General features: G+C 44.8%; 1 protein-coding gene across 7 annotated transcripts in view; it reads right to left on the bottom strand.

The window, feature by feature from the left end:
* The window catches only part of STPG1 (sperm tail PG-rich repeat containing 1), a gene marked incomplete at its 3' end in the record, with an annotated part of 41536 nt that overhangs the window by 5088 nt on the left and 13194 nt on the right, over positions 1-23254 (bottom strand). For 6 of the 7 annotated variants that reach the window (XM_081054915.1, XM_081054917.1, XM_081054913.1 and 3 more), the window contains 4 exons: positions 19496-19597; positions 14900-15070; positions 10179-10287; positions 6213-6378 (listed from right to left, as the gene is read on the bottom strand). In XM_081054915.1, coding sequence (XP_080911041.1) covers positions 6213-6378; positions 10179-10287; positions 14900-15070; positions 19496-19597 — 548 coding nt within the window. The remainder of the gene's footprint in view (positions 1-6212; positions 6379-10178; positions 10288-14899; positions 15071-19495; positions 19598-23254) is intronic. The other variant, XM_081054918.1, reaches the window with a different exon arrangement.

Raw genomic sequence — 23254 nt, 5'->3', positions numbered from 1 at the left:
TGAAAGCCACCATTAATCTGCCTGAGGCTCACATCTTACCTTGGAGGAACAGCTGGCTTGGATGCTTATATTTAGAACAAAGATGCCCACAGGAAAAAGAGAAAAAACCACTGTCTCCTTTCACTGTCTCCTTTCTTCCCCTCCAGCTGGCTTGGAAGAACTGGTTACAGTGTGTGATCAACCACTTCTCCCTTATAAATAAAAGCTGGCTGCTCCTTGTTCTGGCTTGGTTAGCTCTTCAAAGAACCCCCAGACATTTGATGAGAGTGTGACTGGCATCATTGAGAGACAGGCTTGATTTCCGGACATTAGAGCTGGAATGAGCCAACTGTTGTATGAGGTCCTCCCATTGGTCTGGGTCACACCTACGCCTGATTTTTGAGAAGACCACGAAGAGTCTCCTTTCCAACCAGGGACAGCCTGCAGGAGGCTGGGCAGGCTGGCTCAGGGTGTCATCAGCGTTCTTGTCGGGAATGGGTGAGAGAATCCCCACCCCCCACTCCATCAACATGCCCAGGAGCAGCTTGGAACTGTCAACGCAGCCCTCTGGATCTTTGGAGAGTACCAGCCACACGTGTGGATCTGTGCCAGGCATTCTGGGGTGTCCAGACTGCTCTGTGGTAAGACACAGGCTCTGAATGCTCTTGAGGGCTTGACAATCTACTGTCAGTGACAATCATGGCCGGTGACAATTTATGGCAATACACGCTTTGCACTCAGACAGACTTAGGTTTGAATCTCCACTTCCCCATTCACTACCTGTGTGTTCTTAAAAAAGTCTCTTCACCTCCCCAAGCCTCAGTTTCTTCTTCTGTAAAATGATGGGTAAAACATCTGTCACCCAGGATTGTTATGAAGATTAACTAGTACTTGACTCATATTATTTTTTTAAAAACACGGAATGTTAGACTAGAGATAGAAACTCTGCACTGAGAGTGCAGAGAGACACAGAGAGACAGAGAGACAGATTCAGGAGAGAATCCAGAAATCTACCCTAGAAAACATGTGCCTTGAACAGTAAGCAGGAATTCTTCAGGTAGAAAAGGTGGGGAAGGGAGCATTTCCAGTAGAGGAAACAGCAGGGACAAAAGCTGTAGCCCCATGTGACAGGAGCTGGGACACAAGGAGACAAAGGATAAGCCACCCAGACCGCCTTCAACTCATGATTGCTGGGTTGTTCTGTTTGTTTCTGACCATCCCTCCCACAAGCCTGATGAGAAGCTAAAGGAAAAGCTCCAATTTACAGCCTCTCAATCCAGCCTAATCTCCTCTGCCCTCTGCTTCCATGTTACCTTCCAGAAACACCCATCACAATACTGTTCAGTGACTCCATGTCTCTGCCCATACTGTCCCTTCTGCCAGCAGCACCTACTTTCCCTGCAAACTCTGATTCATTTTCCAGTTCTCTCCTCCTGCAGAGGAACCAGCCGTGACCCTCTCCCCTCCCCTACCCCCACCTTCCTTCTTGGGGGAGCTGAGTTTCAGAGTCAGATGGATGTGGATTCCACGCCCTGCTCTATGACCCCGGTGAGTCTGCCCTTCACCTATACACTCTGTATGCAGTACCAGCCTGTGGGAGAGTTGCAAGTATGACACTAGATATAATCTGTGAAAGCTCTTAGCTGCATGGAGCTGGCCCCTCCATGCATGGTAGCCACTTTTCTCTTCTCTGCACAGAACATGCTAGATTTTTCTATGCTATTTCCTTGCCTAGCTCTTAAAGGGAAGGGATTGGGTCTGACTCATCTTTGAGGCCCCATTCGATTCCCGAGACAGTTGCTGAAGGGCAGAGAAAAGCAGAGGTGTTGAAGCAAGTGGGGTTGAAGCCCAGACACCTGAAGCCCCCTGATAGTCTCATCATTGCCCACGGCTGCTCCCTCCATGTCCAGGCAAATCACAAAGGTCAGGCTGGCTCAAACCCAGCCCTCAATGCTTCATGACCAGGGCCTTTATGAGCCTCATTGCTCAGTGATATAAGCCAACCTGGTCCTGCCCCGTGGAAAGAAAACACCCATCAAAGGCTCTGAATTGGCCACAACTGGATTAAGTGTGTTTGCAGCTTCCAGTGTGAGCTGTTTGCAAATCGCCCAAGAATAATGAATGTCTCAGTGAACTCAGCAGGTCACTGGGGGAAGGCATCCGAGACCCTCGGGACACTCCCAGGCACAGATTCACTCTGCCTCGGGGATTCCCAGGGTCTGGAAGGATAAAGGGGCAATTTTTTTCTCATCATTAAAGGCCAGCCAATGCCCCTGGGGTGGAATGTAGTATCTGTTTAACAGAGTAGCGGGTGACAGATTACAGCGCTTGGGAAGAAGCACCCCATATCTAATTGAAAATCCCAGGGGAACTTTAGGTGGGTCCAATGTAATTACCCAAATTGGAGCGGGGCCAACGGGGTTTGATTCTTTGGCTCTGGTTATGACAGGACAGCATGTCGGTGCAAAACCACTGGCTTAACACTCCAGGAAGTAGATCAAGGGTTAGAAAGATGTCAGTGGGTGTTTCTCCTCCTCACTGGTGAGCGTGAGTTGGAAGGCAGCACCCAGAGGAACTGTTTTGATCTCCCAAAGCCCTTATTCCTGACTCACCCTGATTGACTGAGTCATTGCTGTGACGGAGAGTCAAGACCTGCAGAAGTGAAACCTTGGCTGACACCTCTCTTCTAAAGACCCCTGCAAGCTGATAAATCCTCTTAGCCTTTGAGTCAGCAAGGTGGCAGTAGAAAAAAGACATGTTCTTCAGCTAAGGAGCTCAGAAACGGCCGCACTGATAACCCACCAGCCCCTAGCACAGCATCTGCCCTCCTGGGGCCACTCAAGAAACATCAGGCGAGTGTAGAGGACCCACTTCAAGAAAAACACAAGTTACAGGTATCGAAAGCTTACCATGTACTGGACCTGGTGAGCTATGTGGTTATCTTATTGTATCGTTGCATGGACCTTATGAAGGGCTCTTATTCCACTTTGCACAAGATGAATTTGAATTCCCAGGGAGTTAAATGACCCCTACCCCCAGGTTCCCAGGGCTGGTGAGTGGGGAAGGCAGGAGGTTTGGGGGGACTTTGCCACACTGTCTCCCCAGGAAGCATGAAAAGCCCAGGCACCCTGCCTGCCTCCTGCGCTCTCCTGTCATATTACCCGACCTCTCACCTATCTGGGCTTCGCTTCTGTTGTTCAGTAATGTGGGACCGACAACTCCAGGGAGAAGGAGTATCTCCCTGGTTCTTCCTGCATCTTGAAGAAAGCAGAGCCAAAATATCATTTTTGCAAACTGGAACTCTACCCAAGAATGGGGAGCCAAGCACTTCCAACAAACAAGGGCAGGTCTCGGATGCTGTCACATGCGTGTGAAACTTGACCTGTGTGTGTTTCCAAAAAACAAACAGTGACAATTCTCAGATTCTCCTCCTCTACCCAACGCAACCCTGGAGACCTACAAATGATTAGGCTTGATTTGGACAAAGTCTCAACGGAAGCTATGTATAGATGGGGAGGAAACAGTGCAGACCTTCTCAGGGGCCTGACAATCCAAGTACGTGGGTTCCCTCTTCCCTCCAGGGACACAGGAGAGCTGACAGAACTCGAATTTAAAAGCCTGGAGTTCAGATATTCCCGCAACACTACAATATTCAGCTGTAGCTTTTCTTCATGTTACATCGTTTCTTCATTATTCAACATAAACAGATGGATGCTTTTATAGAATATCTCAAAGCACACTTTGGTTTTTATCTTCTTGTTTTTTAAATGTAATTACAGATGCCTAAACATCATCCTTTTCACGTCAATTGAAAAATACATATTTTGGACCTCCTTTGGGAGTTCAGGCTGGCTCCATGCTCACCACCCCCTAGGTGCTCTGCTGAGCGAAATGGTAAAGCGAACCTGGGATCATAGAATGTCAGAAATGAAAAGACCTCCCCCCTTTTCACACACAGAGGAATAAAGGTTAATAGAGGTGCTGAGAGCAGCCCCAGACCACAGAGCCAGTTAACATAACTATCCTGCCTCAGGGGCTAGAACGCCATCTGCTCACCCAGGTCCATCCAAGTTTAAGGGCCACTGGGCTTAAGACAGTTTCCTTTACTGCAGGCCTTCTCAGCGCCTTTAATAAGCCCATGTACACTGCAATGCTCCCAGGCGCAGAAGGTTTGTAAGCAGTGCTTCCAAGGCTTAGTAACCAAGGAGCCATCATTCACGAAGCATCACAGAGAGCCAGGGAGCCCCAGATACCTCCAGACATGCCAGCACTACGGCGCTTCCCAGGTGGAAAGATTGCCCTTGGTGTTGTGTGTGGCCACATAGTCCAGGATTTTGTTGCACCTCCTCTGCCTGCTCTGGAGTTGCTCTCAGGTGAGCCTGGCTGAAGGTGTGTATGGCGTTCTGTTCACCTGAGCAGCCCCACAGCCTCCAGCACAGAACCAGAAACCTCCAGAGCCTGTTGACTGACAGATGCAAATGCCATAAAATGAGAATATTTCAAACCACTCATCCAAACGTAAGCGAAGCCAAATGAATGACACTTCTCTGAGGAAAGTAGTTAAACACTAAGTACTCTCCACTCTCCTTCCACCATGGCCTTGGTGAAGCTTCCAGATTTGGGCTGGGGGCTTGAGCTGCCATCCCAAACAACAGCTGTATCCTATATCCTAATATACTAGTAGGACATAGGATAATAGCAGTTGTCATAGTAATAGCTATTTCCAAGCACTTTCTCATCTAAAGCTCCCAGAACCCCTATGAGGTAAGATTCTTATCTCCACTTAATAAGGTGGAAACTGAGGCTCAGAGAGGAGAAGTGTCTGTTAGGGGCAGAGTCAGGGGTCACGCTCAGGTCGGCTAACTCCAAAGGCTGTCCTTTGCCCACTCTGTTGGCTGGTAGAGGAAAGGTGGTGTGCACAGGTGCCCTAAGCCGACCCGGAGGCAGAAGTCCCTGATGTTTGGAAAGGGCCCGTTTCTGGTGACTTTCCTGCCTCAGTCCTGAGCCCTGGAGCCTGGGAAGGGTCGATATGCAGGACCCGAGAGCCAAAGGGCAGAAGGGACTTACCCACCTGAGATCTGAACTCTTTCTCCAGATCCTAAGTTGGACTTGTTAGGTCTACCACTTGCTCCTCTCCTGAACCCCTGTCTCCTCGCCCTGGGCTGATGGTCAGAGTGTGCCCAATGTTGCCAGCCTCCCTGAGTTGCCTGGACTTTTGACCCACTGTGGTTGGGGCCCCGCTACCTGCCTGACCTCTCTGAAGGTGCCCACGTGGCTATACACTCAGTCCCAGCCCTGCTGGTCAGCCCTCCCAATAGCAGTCCTGCCTGGAGAGAACTGTACAGGGGTGAGGTCTTAGATGGTAACAGGAGGACTGACCTGAATTTCAGAAAGTTCTAGAACCATTTGAGGAATAAATAAACCCTGTGAGTTTTTCAGCCTCCTAGGTGAAAATAACATTAAACGTATAGGATATTAAAAATGGTCACACAAACCCGTGTTCACTTTTTAAATTTGTATTAATATCAAGTCACCATTTGCCCCTACTATACATATGCCAAATATATATTTTTAAATCTGAAAGCAACGCTATGAGGCATCAATTATCCCCACTTTATAGATGAGAGCATGGAGGCAGGCTCAGAGGGGTTAATACAGTACCCAAGGTCACATAGCATGAAAACGGCAGAGCTGAAGTTCAAATCCAGTGGGTCTGACCAACTCCAAAGTCTAGGCTTTTAACCTACCAGTACAAAACTATGAGAGCTCCACTTGCTTCTGTATGTCCTGCCACTCCAATGGAGATTTTATGTTATAAGACAGAATAATGTCAATACCAGGAGGGTACAGCACAGCATCACAGGGGATGTGGAAAGATCCACACAATCCTGAGTCTGATTCCCAGTGGCATCTTAAGTTAGCTGTGTGGACTTAGGTAAATCTCTCAGCCTCGCTGAAGCCTGGCTTCCTCCTCTATAAAGTAAAAATAATTCTTCCAACAGTGTTATTATGATAATTGAATAAAATGTTTAAGTTTCTGGCACATAGTAGTTGCTCAGTAAATATGCATTCAATGTATATTTATTGAGCACCTACTATGTGTCAACAAGGACCCCTAGAGAATGACCTGGCACTGAGTCCTGCCAAACAGTAACACCCTTCCTTTTCCAGCCGTGTGATGGTCCTCCCCAGAACCACCTTTCAAAAGAAAGATCAGAATAATCAGGACTCACGGGATAAAAGTCTTTTTCGGAATTTTGGTGTGATCATTTGGATTGTAATAACCGGGTCCTGGCCCTGTTGACGTCAGTTTTAATCCACGGCCAGTTTTTGATTTAAAACAAGACATTAATATCTTTGGCGAGTGCTTCACGAGGGAGTCGTTGATATTATAATGCCCTAAACAGAAAGAAATTTTAAAAAAGAATAAAAAACTCTTATCAAATAAATAAAAAGCCATACTTTATGCCTAAGAAGACATTAAATGACTATAAAGTTATATCCCTCCCCGATGGTCAAGTGAAAGGGCTGCCTGAAATGACTAAAAATAATACCCACCATTTAGAGAACATGTGCCGTATGCATCACACACTTAGCTCATTGAATCCTCCCGGCAGCCCAGCAATATGGGTATTATCACCTCCATTCTAAACGCAAGGAAACTGAGACTCACAGATATCAAATAATTGGCCCAGCGACATTCATCTAACAAGAGACTAAGCCCACCTTCCTCCTCTATAAAGTAAAAACAATAATTCTTTCAACAACAGGGTGGTTATAATAGTTGAATAACATTTCAGGTTCCTGGCACACAGTAGTCGTTTAGTAACTGTTATGCAAACAACAAATATTTATTGAGCAACTACTAAGTGGACCCAGAGGCACCAGTCCCCAAAGCCCATGCTTTCCCATCGTGCCCTGTCTCAAGAAACTGTGACAGAATAAAATTAATTCGCTGGGCACAAAGCTTTAAGGAAGAAGAGACAGATCTGAGCTGGGGTGAAGAGGAAGTAGTCTCACACTTAAACTGTTGGCAGCCCTGTCTGTGGGTGAAGGAGTTTTGGAGTGCAAGCAGGAGTACAAGGCAAAAGCCTGGCAGATGTCTGCACTCTTTGACCCAAGCTTCCCATTACTCAGAAATTAAGAAAATTATTTAACATAATGGAAAACCTCTAAGCATAAAGATACATAGCACAGAGGTAGCTACAATGTGAGAAAGAATGGCCTAAATGCCCAAGAACAGGGGTGGTGTTACGTCAGCCCAGACGATCACAAACACAAAGGCCGTAAGTCCACACGGCCATGTTTTTGAAAAGCAAGGTAAGCAAAAAAAGTAAAACAAAGCCTGCAAGTCTGCATGTGCCATGATGACATCTGTGTACAAATGGATACAACTGAATAAAAATAGGTTGGAACCCAGAAACGTGGAATTAGTTCTATTTAGGGGTGGCATTGTGGGTGGGGAAAATATTTCAAAATTTCTAAACATTTAAAAATTGATTTTGTTTTAAATAAAATTTACTTTTCCATTGCAAAAGTACAGAGAGCACCAATAAGGTACACGTTAGCAAGATTTTTTTAAATGGTCTCACCCAGTGATGGCAAAGGGTGAGGAGAAACAGGTGTCTCAGAGAAGCAAGAGGACAAATGATGCCCATGCTGAAGGGTAATTTGGTTACAAACAACAAAACACCTTAAATATTTTACATGTCTTTTGACTCAGCAATTTCACTTTTAAGCAATTTTTTCTCTTTTTTCCAGTTTTACTGAGATTTAATTGACATTAAGTAATTTATATAAGGAAATACTTTTGATTGTACACAAGTTGTAAGCTATGTTTGCTGCCACTGTATTTATATTACTAATCAGTTTAAAACAACCTAAATTTTCAACGAGGGCATTTGTTCCTTAACTTATGATGTTAGGTTGGTGCAAAAGTAATTGTATTTTAACCTTTTAAACCACAATTACTTTTGCACCAACCTAATACCACCATACAAGGGAATACTATACATCTATTTCAAAAATGATGATCCAGGAGGATTTTTAACAATATGAAACGTATGGTTCCCAATATATGGTTAAATTTTAAAAATAAAAGATGTTCGATTAGTGTCATTTATAATATTGATACGTATCTCTCATATTATCTTTCTGTTTGTCTCTCTCATGATAGATTTTAACCCCTACCAAGAAATGGTTAAAGCAATGCTTGATTATAAAATGCTGAAAAGCAGGAGCAAAGGAAAAAGGCATTCCTGTTCCCATGGCCCAGAGAGAACCAAGGGTAACTTTCTGGTGTCTTTACTTCCTGTCTTTCCCTGAGTGTAGTTGAACTGTTTCGTGGTGCTGAGCTCATTGTGCGGATTCAATTTGGTAACCCATGTTCTTCAAGTGACACCTTAATATAGGCATTTCCCCCTATTCTAATAACCTTTTTTTTGAAAATGGAAAAACAGACAGGAGGACATTGGTAATGTGCTTGGCACATCTAAACTTTAGAAAATCCAACCAGCAACTGTGTAAAGCTGAACGTTTTCAGAATTGAAGGCAGGCAAGACACAGCCCTCAAGTCCTGAGGTGGAGGGACACAGCGGGACGCCAGGCTGGGCTCCACTTATGGTTTTCTCCCAGAGGGGGAAGCAGAAAGCACAGTATTACTTCCGAGAGGTTAAAGCAGCTTATTTCTGGCAGAGGGGTACATATCCCACGCTCTGGTCCATGCCAGGTGGAGGGTGGGGAGGTGTCTGAGGCACCAGACATCAAACCCAATAGGCCTAGATTCAAATCTGATGGGACCCTGGGCTAGTCACCTGCTTCCTGTTTTATCATTTTTGCCTGTAAAATGGAGATCAAATCATAACAATTCACACTTTCTGTGTGAATTGCTGGGCAAATCATGTGTTGGGCAAATTCTCCAGAACGTTTTGAGAGCATTCCATGAGACAGATAATGAATATCAAGCCTCTGGTACACAGTAGGAGCTTAAGGAATACTGGTGCCAACCTCTCCACCTCCTGCTCATGTTACAAGGGGCTAGCAGTCCCTCAGGACCTTCCCGGAGGGAGTGGGAGCATGTGGCTGGCTCCTAGGGTGCCCACATCCCGGGGCTCACTGGCCTGGCCTCTGGCCAAACCCCAGGGATGCCGGCTTTGTTCTCCTGTATAAACAAACAAGGTGGGGCTTTGCCCCTGATGAGGCAAGGCAAGGGAGCTTTCCTCACGGCTTAGCCTCCTAATTAGGGCTGGTTTTGTTTTCCAGCTTCAGAATGATCTCCTCAACTTTAATCTGGATTTGCTGAAATCTGACAAGTGCTGCAATTTTATCCACACCCCCATCCAAGGGGTGTGATTGCAGAGACAAACTCGCCCTCTTCTTCTTCTGGGTTCTGGGGCCCACAGCTCCCTGGGGGTCTTCAGGACCCATTTGGGAAGGTCTAATTTCACAATGCTCCTGCAGTATAGACGGCTGCATTACCAGACCTCTCTGGAAACTTTTCACTAAGGCTGGAAGGTGGGGGAGGAGGTCTGAGAGCACAGGAGAGGTGCAGCCCAGTGGGCAAAACACAGCGTCGGAAGTCACAGTGGAAAGAGGGCAACAGTGTCCTCAGTCAGACACATGGTTTAGGTCTGCCATGGATTAGCCGTACAAGTCACTTCAGCTCTCTGAGCCTGTCACACAGCACTAGGAGTGTGGAGCTGTGAGGACAGGTGTGTGAGCACTGCTTGGAAAATCCTTAGCCGGGAGTGTGCGCTCAGTAAACACAGCTATTTTCCATCGTTTGAGGACTAGCTGATGAAGTCGCCTCTACGCACAGGAGAAAAAAGCATTGCAGCCGAGTGTTGGAGGATCAGACAGTCAGTGTATCGTGTGCCCCCAGTGGCTGGGGCAGGTGAATGTGCACACTCCTGACAGGAGAAGCCACTTCCCCACCCTGCTCTCTAGAGCAAGTATGCCACCGGCTCATTAATGGGGAGGCCAACCAAGCTGGTTGGGGGACATTTCCAGAGCCAGCCATTTTTCTCCTGAAGTGGGAGAGCTGGGCTTCTCCTCACGCTTCTCTTTGTTCAACACCAGTCTTCACCCCCACTTCCCCAAAGCCTAACTCCTTTCAGAGACTCCCCATGAAGGAATGAGTGTCCTCAGATCAGACCATACATGAACCCTTAGGTCAAAGCCAGTACAAAGCAGCTGCTTACCTGGGTCAGGTCCAATTTCAGGCATAGTGAAAAATCCTCTTTTGGTTTTGGACAGAAACCCGGCTTGGGCACAGACATTGTTTTTCTGCTTGCAGCAAGAGATGGAGGCCTGGGGGGAGAAAATCAGCATGGTGTACCTAGTGCCTTCCCTTTTCTTTGTCATGCCTGGACAAGGGCCCCACTTGGGTAAAAAATCAAATCTAAACCTGTCCTCAGAAAATCAACTGATTCCAGCGGGAAAGGTCACACTGACTGTCTTCACCATCACCCCAGCTGGAGCGGTCTATGAATTGAGGATCACCAGTGTCTGGTGACCTAACACGGCACAGAGTACAGTGCCCCCAAGAGACCACCAGCAGATCTGGCTTCTAGGGTGCGTGATCCTGCACAAGTTGTTTAACTTCTCTAAACCTGAGTTTTCTCATCTGCGAAACAAGCTCAGATAATCTCTGCTGTACTCTACTTGAGGCAGTGTTATTGTGGGGGAGGCAGGAGGTCAACAGAAGTCATTAACAGAAATCATCCGTAGAAATCATCTACAAAGAGCTACACATACAAGTTATTTTCATTACCTTTCCTACGGTTTTTATTGTTTTCAGAATACTTAGTCCTCCATATCCCCACCTGATTCTTCACGGTTCAAAAAAGTCCTTTTAGAAATTCAGGATTTGGGGCATACAAGGAAATCGTATAATTTAAGAGTCTGATAGGATTTGTAAGCACTCTGTTGTCTGGATTTTTCTGGACTGACCAGAAATTAAGAATTCTGGTAGATCCACGCAATATACATTTGAGAGTATCTAGTGTGTTCTCCAAAAATACCAGAGGAGAAAAAAGAACCGGAGATCATTCTTATGTTACACGTGAATCATACATATTTTAAATGCCAATTTGCAGTCAGTCTCCTGTATTCATTAGATAAAAGATGCAATAAAAATTGGACCTGTGATGGCTGGGAATATTTACCGAATGAGTGAAACTATTTGCTGAGGCCAGGATGGTTTGATTTTTCGGTGATACTCCTTTGTCAGAAAAATGTGTCTTAAGAAATGCAGATGGCATTTTGATTTTGTGTTGACAAAGGCAGAGGAATTTCCCTTTTCCCAGGGTCCTAATGGCTAGACTGCATGCAGAGAGGGCAAACAAAAAGATCAGATGAAACAGGCTAATTACTGGACACCAGGAGAGGAGCCAGGTTGCCGGAGAGGAAGTAATAACACGGTACCAAGGAAAAGGATTGCGAAGTGGGCCATCGTGGGGAGCAAAGAGAAAGACCTCAGAGCGCTGTGTGGCTAACAGGATTATCACAGTCTTCCTCCTTGCCAGTTGACTCAGCCATTGTTCTCCAGGCCTGGAAAAAAGCCTCCTGTAGACAAAACATTACTGCAGCTTTATTCCTCACCCAGACAGAAAAGCGACGGAAAAGGGGGGCATTTTTGTATACACTGTGTGTGTCACTGGATGATTTCGCCATTAGTCTAGGAAAGTAGCTCCACGGGCAGGTGAAAAAAGAATGAGACTGGTTTCTTGCATTGCACAGAAAAAACAATGCCAAGATAGAGTTAAGGAGAAAATGCACGTGTACCTTGGACTGCATAATGTTGATACTAGAGGGAGGGACTGAGGGAGGAAGAGAATAGCAAAGACACTGTACCTGGTTTTCCAGGGTGGTTTGCTTTGGGGAGTTGAATTAGAAGGGGCTTCCACGTTCTACTTCACGGATTTCTATAATGCGTGAATCTATTTTATGATGAGTATGTATTATTTTCAGAGCCACATTAAAACAATAATGAACAAAAACTATGTTCCTGAAATTGATCTATTTGCAGAAGGACAAATGGTCCTTGGGAAATGGTCTTTTCCAGATTAACAACTGTACACTAACTACTGGGGAGTTATTCCTTGGATGTCATGAACATTTATTGCATGCGTACTAATACCAGGACCTGTGCTGCGGCCCGGACATAGGAAGCTGGGTGAAGGAGCACACAGTGGGTTGGGGAGGCAGACACATGAAACACTAACCACCTCTGAGAGGAATGGGAAAGGAGCAATGGCCAAGAGCCTTCAGGATCACGGTCTTGAACCAGGCCTCGACCTCTCTCGTGTTAGCGTAACAGTTTCCTAATTGGTTTTCCAAAATCCACCCTTAGCCCACACTGCAGTCCATTCTCCACACCGCTGCTGGAGGGAACGTCCTTATAAAGTACATCAGATGACATCACCCCACATCTCCCATTCCTCTCAGGTGCTTCTCAGAGAACAAATTCAAACTCCTTTCCGGGATCTTCCCTGACAAATTGGCCCCTGACTATTTCTCTGGCCCATCCTCATTTCTTCTCCTAGCTAATGCTACTTTCTTGTAGTTCCCCATGAGCTAAGCTGTTTGCTATCCCAGCACCTGTGCATAGCTGTTCACCCAACTCTGGCTCTTCCTTTAATCCTTGGGTCTTAGACTCAGTGCCTGTTCCGAACACCCAGTGTAAAGTACATATTACTGCACACCCCCCACATATTCTCTCTCTCAGGATCCAACTGTTTTTCTCTCTCAGAAGAGAAAATTACACTGTTTGTAATTATTTTGTTTGTCAGTTTACTAGTTCCTGTCTTGAGTTCCCCACTGGAATCTAAGCTGTATCACTGGTGTGGCACAGAGTAGCCACAGAACCCCTGGAGGGAAGCCCAGCAGAGCTGGAACGTGGTGACTCTCAGCACTCTCCAGCTTTACACCTCAGCCATCTGCCTGTGCTCACTGGTGTGTAAATAGACCCTCCAAGCTGGGTAACTTGGGGCAAATCCCTTCACCACTCCGAACATCAGTTTCCTCTTCTGTAAGCTGGGAATAAGATAACCCACTTCACGGATTCTTGTGAATATTAAATAAGATGACTATATAAATCTTAGAATAGCACATAAGCCATGAAAAGTGTGCTTCATCATCATTATGATTATTTTTGGCCTCTGATTACCCCAGGGGAACACTAGAGCTGTGCTGTCTGATACAGTAGCCACTGGCCACATGTGGCTATTGAGCACTGGAAATGTGGCTGGTCTATATTAAGATGTGCTGCAAGTAAAAAACACAGACTGAGGATGATGGAAAGAATCATACTAAGATGGAAAAACATCTAATTAAAAATTTTTTATATTGATTAGATGTTGAAATAATATTTTGAAGAAACTGAATTAAAGATAGTGTTAAAATTAACTTCACCTGCTCCTTTTTACTTTTAAATGTGGCTGCTACTAGGAAATTGTAATGACATACAGGGTTCCCCTTGTACGGTATTTGTATTGGACAAGGCTGGCCTAGCAGGCACTTATACTGCTTTGAGCACGTTATAAATGATTGGATCAATCATAGAAGGTGGGCAGGAACTTTGTAGTCAGAAAAATAAAATATGTAAAATAAAATAAATATTATTTATAAATATTATAAAAGAAAAAGGAAATTAAAAATAAAGTATCTGAGACCAAAGTATTTTGAAATATGGCATAACACTATTAATACCTGATGTACAACTCATATCTTATGCATTTCAGAGTGTTTTCACATGCGTCGTCTCATTTGCTTCTTATAATAACCCCGTAGGACAAGTATAATTAATTCCTTTCTACAACTGAGGCTCAAGAGGTAACGTAACTTCCCAAAGACAGCTCCACCAATCTCCCTGGATTGTGGAGTCCTTGTACACCAGCGTGTTAGGCGCTCAGCATAGATGACCTTACAAATTACTTCATTTGCATTAGCACGATGAAGTAAATATGTAACCACATTTTACAGATGAATAAACGAAGTCCTGGAAGGGTAAGGGACGTGCCCAAAGCCACACAGTTAGAAAGTGGCAGAGTCGAGATTTGAACCTGACTCCGTCTCTTAACTATTAATGGCACTGTTCTGCCTCAGTAACTCCAAAGTGATCATAATTGGCAGAGGACTACTGTTAAAAAATGAATTTTCTGGGGCGGTCGGATGGCTCAGCTGGTTAGAGCACAAGCTCTGAACAACAGGGTTGCCAGTTCAATTCCCACATGGACCAGTGAGCTGCGCCCTCCACAACTACACTGAAGACAACAAGCTGCCACTGAGCCGCCAGAGGGGCGGTCAGCTGATTCAGTTGGTTAGAGCGCGAGCTCTCAACAACAAGGTTGCCGGTTCAATTCCCGCATGGGATGGTGGGCTGCGCCCCCTGCAACTAAACATTGAAAATGGCAACTGGACTTGGAGCTGAGCTGCACCCTCCACAACTAGATTAAAGGACAATGACTTGGAGCTGATGGGCCCTGGAGAAACACACTGTTCCCCAACAAAAATAAATTAAAAAAAAAAAAAAGAATTTTCTGGTATGGAAAGACATTTATTTTCCCTATAAGAACCTAAAAAGTAAATGAATGGTGTCTGTAGATAAAGTGGTAAATAATATACTCATTGTTACAGATGAGAAAACTGTCCCAGAAAGGTTATACAACAGGAGTGACTGGTGTAAGCATTTTCCAGAGCAGTGGTCTTCCCAGTGCTCCATACTGGCTTCTGTGTCGCTCACATTTTTCTCTGGATTCTGAAAATTCCCGTACTTGCACAACCCCAAGTACGCAACAAATGCTAAGTGGTTTACCAATTGCGTTAAAATGCTATTTCCCAAAGCTCCCCCATTCCTTTCTTTCATTTTAGTAAACCATTTATTCAATATATACTTAGCAAGCATATGCAGTGTTCTTACGTTATAATGGTTTGGTGCAGGAGTTTCAAATTTGAGAACTTTCGCAAAGCTTGGCAACTGGAACATGCTGGAACAGGAATTACTGAAGTCTTTCTTTGAAATAAAACGTGATGGGATAGTATATGCATTTGCTGCAGGATATTTAGAAATGATGGTGTCCAATCGAGCACGCTGTGAGGAGAAAGCCAAAGGAATCAGCATTGTCACATAATCTGTGGCTCTGAAATACAGACGTCAAAAAGATGGTGCCCAGCACAGGTCTGAAAACATTTTATAAAAGGGTAACAATGACAAATTGACCTCAGGCTTTGAGGATTTGCTCTCAGAAAACACAAATTCAGACCTGGTTTAACCTCTGCAAACCAACACAAATTACTCATCTTGTGTTTGAAACTTGGCAGAAATAATTTTGCCATAAATGCATTTCCACCCAATCCTGTTTCAAGCTACTTACATTTGACTCATCAACAGCTGTTGGGTAATTTATATGACGGGAAGCTTTAGACTTTCTTCTGCTACTCAGAAGGAAATCTTACATCTTGTTTCTAAGGTTAAATAATCTGAATTGACTAAATAACAAGTCTGCTTCTAACATGCTCAAGGGCCAGGCTCCACAGGGCTTGCTGTTCACCCAGGCCTCCTATCCCCCACCTAATTACTGATTTCATAAAACCTGACAATATTTTTGCTGTTTCAACAACCAATCCTCCTTCTTCCAGAAAGCCATGATACACTATTTTCAGAAAAAAACAAACAAACAGAATCAATGTTTGCCAAATGAAAAGGGACAAAAGTCATAGAAACTCGGTGATAACATCACTTTACCCTAGGATAGTATGGCAAGTATTAGAGTCTGATAAAACCAAATATTTCTCATGATTTTACGGTTAAAAGCTTGAGAACATTGCCCTGGGTTTCCCCAGCTTGATAGGGGTCAAGAACTAAACAAGCACAGAAAGTAGGGGAGGCTGTAGCAAGGCATTAGGACCTCCCTCCAACTCCTCACTCTATGTTTGTGGTGACAGTTCTCAACAGCTGGTTTATGGACCACCATGGAGGTGGGTGGTGAGTGGCTATGCCACCAGAAGCAGGAGGGGTCTTGCCTAGAGTCTCAGCAGTTCAGAGCCTAAACTGGGTTTGGTGCCAACTCTGTCTTCTCCACATTGTAAGGATTCATTGATGTTCCCAGAAGTAAGGTCACCCAGCCTGTCCTCCTTTTGCCTCTGCATTTTGGGCAATAGTTAATTAAGTACTGTTCCTGGGTTGTAGCATTTAATCCTCATGACAACCTGGGCAGTGGATATTATGAGTATCCCCACCTTATAGATGAGGAAACTGATATTCCTAAGCTAGTCAAGGGGTGGAATCAACATTCTCAGCCAGGCAGTCTGCCTCCACTACCTGGAATGGATCAGATATCCATTTCTGAGGAGGAATGGGTCAAGAGGAGCAATAGAAATACATGTTTTCATTGACAAGATGAGCAGCTGATGAATGACTGTGAAAGGTTTTAATTCAAGAAGAATCAATCACCACCCTCCATCTCCTTTGCCCAGTGGTACAGGCACACCTTTGCTCTTTCTTTTTAATTTCCATGGAGGAAGGGTGGTGAGGTCAAACCTTCCTCGGTGGTGCCATCTGTAGCATGTCTATCTTGAGTTACCCAATAGAATGGGCAAGTATGTTTTTCTAAAGCATTATTTCCCAATGTGTGTTCCTTGGCATACCAGTTCTATAAGATAAGATTGTGTTGGTGGTGGTGGCAACAGGAAGAGAATTTCAAAGTCAAATAAATTGGAGAACTCTCGTACCATGTTCCCATTTGGAAGATTCATAATGTCCATTGGCATATTAAATGCTCTGAGAAGGTCTGCAATAAAGAAACCTGTCTAAGGGGAACAGGGGAATCACTGCATAAATTATACAAATGTCTAACCACTGGGCTGTACACCTGAAACTAATATAAAATAGTATTGAATGTCAACTGTAACTAGAAAAAAAGGAAATAAATAATTTTTAAAAGAAAACAGAAAAGGATCATTGTAAACAAAAAAAAGGCACAGAAACCAAAACAAATTATAAAAACATTTAAAAATACAAACCCTAAAAAGGAAAGGAAGGAAAGAAAGAAAAGAGGGAGGGTGGGAGGGAGGAAGGCAGGCAGGGAGGGAAAAAGAAACCAACCTACCTAACTTTGTTTAACCAGCCTTTCTTTTTCTTTTTTTTTTCAACTAGGCTTTCTTAAACTTACTTGACCATAAAATCCCTTTTGGCCTAAAAAACCTTTTTATATACATTTTGGGAAAACATTGTTCTAAAAAATTCCAACTGGAGGCAAAGTTTCATAAAACATTGTAATAGAATTTGTCTCAGAGTATAACAGAAGTAACACTCCCTCACCAACCCTTCCCACTCTTGACTTTCTTTTGATTGCCAGGCCTGTGGTCTCCAATCGGGCCATATGCCAACCTCTCTCATTTATGAACCTCTCTCCAGCACATACTAACTTTTCTGGAACCATCTCTGCCACCCTGAAAATATAGAAAGGCCACCAAAGTCTCCTCCCACCTGCCTCCTTCAACTAGTCAGTCCTGTGAATAATTCTGGAACAAAGATTTAGAATACATTAATGAAGCTCTTTATATAATTTGGACTTAGAGAGATGACAGGTCCTCTCAAAAGGTTGGGTGTAGCTGTTCCAATAATCATCAGGAAGTAGCTCAAATTTATAGACCCAGAGAGTTTTTCGCTCAGCCTCACCCACCATCACCCTTCTCCTGGTCATACCAGGGTCAGTAAGGCAGATCGTTCTCTGAGATCCAGAAAGGGAGGAGGTGCTAAATGTGAAAGTCACTAACAGAGGGGTGGAGGTATGAAATCTGTAACTAGTTCAGAAAAGAACTAGGTACAATGTGGGACTCTCCTGACACATCTCGTCAACCACTTAAGGCCCCTGCCCAAGGACATAGGAACTTAAATGTTTACAAACATAAGTATAAATTCTCATGTCCATCACAGAGAAGAGAGGAAGCCTGAGTAATGCAATGTCGGCCTCCTTTGGGGTTTGGCCTGAATTTTTTTCAAGACCTGAAAGGCCTGATTAGATGCTGTAATACTCAGATCTTCCCTTGGGCCCCTTCTCCAGATGGCCCAGCCTCATCATCTGGAAAGTTACTGCATGTCGAGCCCAGGAGGGAATCGTGTGCTCTGATTTAAACCCCTTCTTTGGCACCAAGTAGGAATGGGCAGTGCCACTATTGGGCAAAGAAGTTCTCAGAGAGAAAAAACCTCGGTGTTGCAGGAAGTATTGTTCGTGACTCAGGTGGCAACAATCATAACATTTAACATGTTTATAATGCTCTGCAGTTTCAAAGAGTTTTTCACTCATTGCAACGTGAATGTGCCGGGTACCTCCAGGGAGTCTGCAGTGTATGAGGCAACTAGAACACAGAAGGGTGACGTGCTTGAGGTCATATTGGGAATCCACGGCTGAGTCAGGATTAGGTCTTAAGTCTCGTCTCCTGTGCCAGGACGTTGTGAGACAGGCCCTTCTTTCGCTGATTGCTTTTGAATCTCTTTCCTCGCAGGGCTTGGGGCAGAAAAAGAGGCAGAGGCGTGGTTGTTCTGTGAACTCACGGGGGGCAATAGGCAACCTCAAGTTCTTTGCCAATGGGGAGAGAGCTCCAGAATCAGTTTGCTCCTTGAGTATTCAACTCTGCCAAACTGGAATTCCAATAGGTGGCCGCATTCAGTGTGTCTTAAATGGTTTCTTTGTGTGGTTTAAAAAAATAAAAATCAGTTCCAAGGTCAGGCATCATAATGCATTTTTGCAAGAGATTATCATAACTTTTAAAGGGACGGACGGTGTGTGTGTGTTTTGTTAATGCTAGAGTTTAGGTTTGCTTTCTTTTTTACGTTCCTACCTCAGCTGGGTTTACCCTAGAGTTTGACCCTTTTCCCTTGCTAGGTCTATTTTTTTCTGGCCAATTGATAAATATTCAAATAAAAACTATCCTTGCCCAAGCCTGCCCATGGACATTGGTACTTCATGTAGCTACTTGACTGTCAGAACCCTCCACAAAGATAAAGACCCACAGTTTACAAAGAAGAGAAAGGAGTAAGGGAGACAGGTCACTAAATTTCAGGCCCACTGACTGCTTTCTTTTTTTTGAATTTTTTTTTGAATTCTGCCCTCAGAATTCTCAATAATTTGAATAACCCAGTTAGACTAAGCAGGGTAAAACATCCTATCAGGGTGAAAGGTGTAATAACTTTTTCCTGCTATGCCTACAAATCTTAGGAAGACATTAGTCATTAGCTTAGTCCACTCCATGATGACAAAATTGGTTTTGGACGATCGGGTTCTGAATATTTGTCTATCTTCCCTTCCCACGCTGGCAATATGTAGCAGTGGGGGAAAATATTAAACACCTAGGCTCCAATGTACCTGCCTGAAATTTGAGGAGGTGGTTACTCTCCTAATTAGAACCACAAGCCTTTGGAGAAAAGGGACCATATGTCCAATATATGATTATGCAATCAATGAAGGAAATTACTGATCAGTTAATGCCCATACTCAAGAGAAGGGGTTCTTACCACGGAGGGGAAAGTGCATGTCCCTTTCTTAGACAGCGAGACACTGTTGGACACTGGTGATTGGTGAATGACGTTGTAGAAGCCAGGTCCGGGGATATCATCCTAAAAGGGAAGAGTGTGTGGCGTCAGCGGGATATACTCAATTCCATTGTGCTTTTCCACAAGCTTTACAGCCATTAACGCTAAGCCTCCTGATAATCCTCTAGGCCAGGAAGGCACCACCACCACCTCACAGATGACAGCCTGGCTCCAGCATCTCCTAACCTACCCGGTCCTTTTCTCAGTTACTGAGTGCTGGGGCTGGAATTCCAACTCGGGTCTGGGACCCCCCAAGCCCCTGCTCTTTCCACTATGCCACACTGCATTCCAGGAGAATGCTGTTTTTGTGGCTGTTGTTTTGTGTTTCATGCCATTAGAGAAACGAGCTTAAAATGGGATCGTAAGTGTGGCTGATGTGTAAATCCGTGTACACGGATTGGGTAAACCACGCCCACAGTGAGGGAAGGGTGACCAATTTCACGTTAACCGCACCCCACCTGACTCAGCTTCCTACTCAGCCTTTCAGAAGAGAAATCAGGGAGTGTTTCTGTTTATAAAGCAAAATGAAACAAAAACAACCTTCATCCCAAACAAGACCATTTTTAACTCTTAGACAAAAAGAGGCCGGCTCCTGGGGCTCAAGTGCTAAACGCTGCAGGTATGTTACAGAGGAATAAACAAAAGTTTGATTTCTAAGTTCATTTCTGCTGTTGCAGATAATTGGACTTTCATCTCGTTTTCCATGCCAGTTACCAAGGGGAAGTAAATGTAGACATAAGTTGGCCAAGCCAGTAGCATGAAATGATAAGTATGCCCCACTATCTCGAAAGTTTACCAGGTGCCTACTTGGTGCTAGGAGCTTTTCAAAGTTTCTCTCATTTAATCCTCCAATGTGGAAGGAATGACTGCCCCCATTTAATAGATGGAGACACTGAGGCATGTGGAGATGAATTTGCGTAAGGTCTCACTGTTGTAAGTGGTGGTACCTGCATTCAGAGCTAAGTGTATGGTTTATACAAGCTCTTTGCAATGAGGGCATTATCAGGTCCATTTTAAGGAAAGTGACGGCCAGAGACATCAGGTCCACAACTACTAAATGATGGAGTCCTGGTTTCAACCCAGGTGGCCTGACTCCAGAGCTTTCTCTCTGACCTCTGCCACCCAGATTCAGCCTGTTTCCACCATCCCTACTTCCTCCCTTGGGGCAGAAAGAAAGCTTAAGGTATCCTCAGAGCCTTCAAGGACTTCTCAATCTGACCCAAGCAGTGAGTGATTGTGGTTTATTATAAAGGGTAAGGTCATCGGTGCTGTTAACAGGTTCTTCTGTGCCAAATTTTAAATGCAGTGCTGAATCCTTTGAGCCTTGCAGGCGGGGGCAGGGGAGCTGACTCCTGCTCGGTAGGTGGGGTGATCCCTGGTGGACTGAGGGGAACTGACTGCCTGGGAGAGTGAGGAAAGCCAAGAGAGGCAACCCAAACAGGTGGTGCACGAGCACCCCAGGTGGAGAGTTCAGAACAACCCTGGCATGTGCGTGCAGATTTGAGGGGCTGCAGGGAGAGGAACAAGGAGGAGGTTTTTCTAGGGCATTTTTTGCAGGGCCAGCGTTTAATAATTGAGTGGTCACTGTGCGCTGGCCATTGTTCTGAGTACTTCACATACACTAACTCATTTATCCCCATTTTAAAGATGAGAGGACAGAGCCAAAAGAGATAGGATCCAAGGCCACAGAGCTAGGAACTGTCAGAGCCAGAATCTAAAACCAGGCAGTCTGAGTACAGAGTCTACTCTTTAGCACGAAGCCAAACTAACTCTCGAATGAGCATGTGTATGATACCAGGGGGAAAGAAGTCCACTCGGTTACGAATCAGGAATTCTGGATCCAGTGCTGCTACGAGCTAGGTGGCCTTGAGCCAGTCACCTCTCTAGACCAGTTTCCTCATTTGTAAATCAAAGATGTTGCACTAAATGTTAAATGTCTTCAGGTGCCTTTGAACTTTCAGAGTCCCTAAACTGGGAGAAAGCTGAAGCAGGAAACGTAATCATGACTCTTCTAGGTTTAAAGAGTGAATGGTGAGGACACTCTTCTCCAGCTCCCTGTCTATTGCTACACTCTCAACACCGCCATCAGCTCACAATTTCTGGGAACCTCTATGTGTCTGAGGAGACAGGGTGGCCAGATAAAATACAAGACCTGCACAGCTGACCCATCCCACCCTGCCCAGTGGAATTGTAATTTCAGGTAAATAACAAAAAGTTACTTTAGTATAAGCATGTTCCATGCGCTATTTGGGACATAGTTACACTAAAATCATTGGTTTTTTGTTTGTTTGTTTTTATCTGAAATTCTAAATTAACTAGGAATCCTGTGTTTTTATTTGCTAAATCTGGCAATCCTGAATCACGTTATAATTCTGCCACATTGCAAACTTGTTTGAGTCCAGGCCAAATAAGATGAGGCCTGTCGTTCTTAGCCTGGAGGGAGAGAATGCTATTGTTTCTTCTGAATGAATGTCTGAGACGGAGTCCTCTAGGCAGCAGCAGTGTGCTGGAGCTGGCCCGTGGCAGCTTGTGAGAGTGACTGTTAAAAATTCAGATGTGGGAGTATTCACACCACAGAAATTGGCGAATGCTGTAAATCAGAGCTTTTCTTTGTGGAGGGTAGAGCTGGTTTACCAGCACACCGTGTGCTCAGTACCTTCACATGATACCCAGTAGGTTTCTAAGCTTCTTAAAGGAAACTGTCCAGACCTTTCACCTCTGGGATAACAGTTCACGGGACTAATGTTGTGTGACTTTGATGCGTTGAAGCCTCTCAGAGCACAACCCAGAGAACAAGAATCCAAGTCATCACCCCTTGGTTTCTTAGCTGAGACCACCCCAGAAGGTAAAAACCAACTATACAAACAAAACAAAAGTCGGTGTGGGGAGGGAAAGGGGAAGAGACCCATTTCTGTGAGCTCTGCTGACGGCCTGTTGAGTGCTCTACTGAAAGCTCAGTGGTGATGCTACAGCTGCTGTCCCTTGTGCCTGCCTCACAGTGTAAGGGTGAAATGAATCAATACTCGTACGTGGAGGGGTGACAGCAGTGCCGATGCTTCCAGTGACTGTCATTGACATCACTACTCTGCATTGCCCACAACAGTCTCCATGGAGCCAGGACCTTCCCTTGAGGGTAAAAGAGCTTCAGAGTGGGACTGAGCAAGTGAGGGCTGCCTACTCCCATCCCCAACCCAACACACATCTCGGTGACTTTGGGTTGAAATGCACTTTGAGAAGGACTCATGTCCCAAACGGACAGCCTCTTCATGTGCTAATGGTGGAACACAGATCTACATTCACTTGACCTTGGGACAAGTGTAGAGAGGTAATGAGGAGGAGGGGAAAGACAGGGAGCAGGGCATTTACCTCCTCACCCTAGGTATCTCCACAGGTTGCGGGAGGGCTGAATGTCCCACAGCCTGGCGCCAGTTACATCTGCACACAGCCTGGATTTTCTAGTCCTGATTTCATAGATTCCGTCCAACTAATACTTTCAGGTTTGTCAAATCATTTCTTGGCTTGGAAAATGTGGTCTCTGTTGGATCACTGGCTAAAGACCACATGAGAGCTGCTTTTTGACTCTTCAAAGGTGTTCCAGCTTGTTTTGGTCTATTTTGGGGGTGGCTAACTGCTGTTTCTCAGGCATGCAGATGAATGAAAACTAGGAGTTTGCTAAAGGCT

Source organism: Rhinolophus hipposideros (genome assembly GCF_964194185.1).
Source record: "Rhinolophus hipposideros genome assembly, chromosome: 8".
Taxonomy (NCBI): Eukaryota; Metazoa; Chordata; class Mammalia; order Chiroptera; family Rhinolophidae; genus Rhinolophus; species Rhinolophus hipposideros.
The sequence above is the reverse complement of the archived record's forward strand: the minus strand, read 5'-3'. Positions and strand labels throughout refer to the sequence as shown.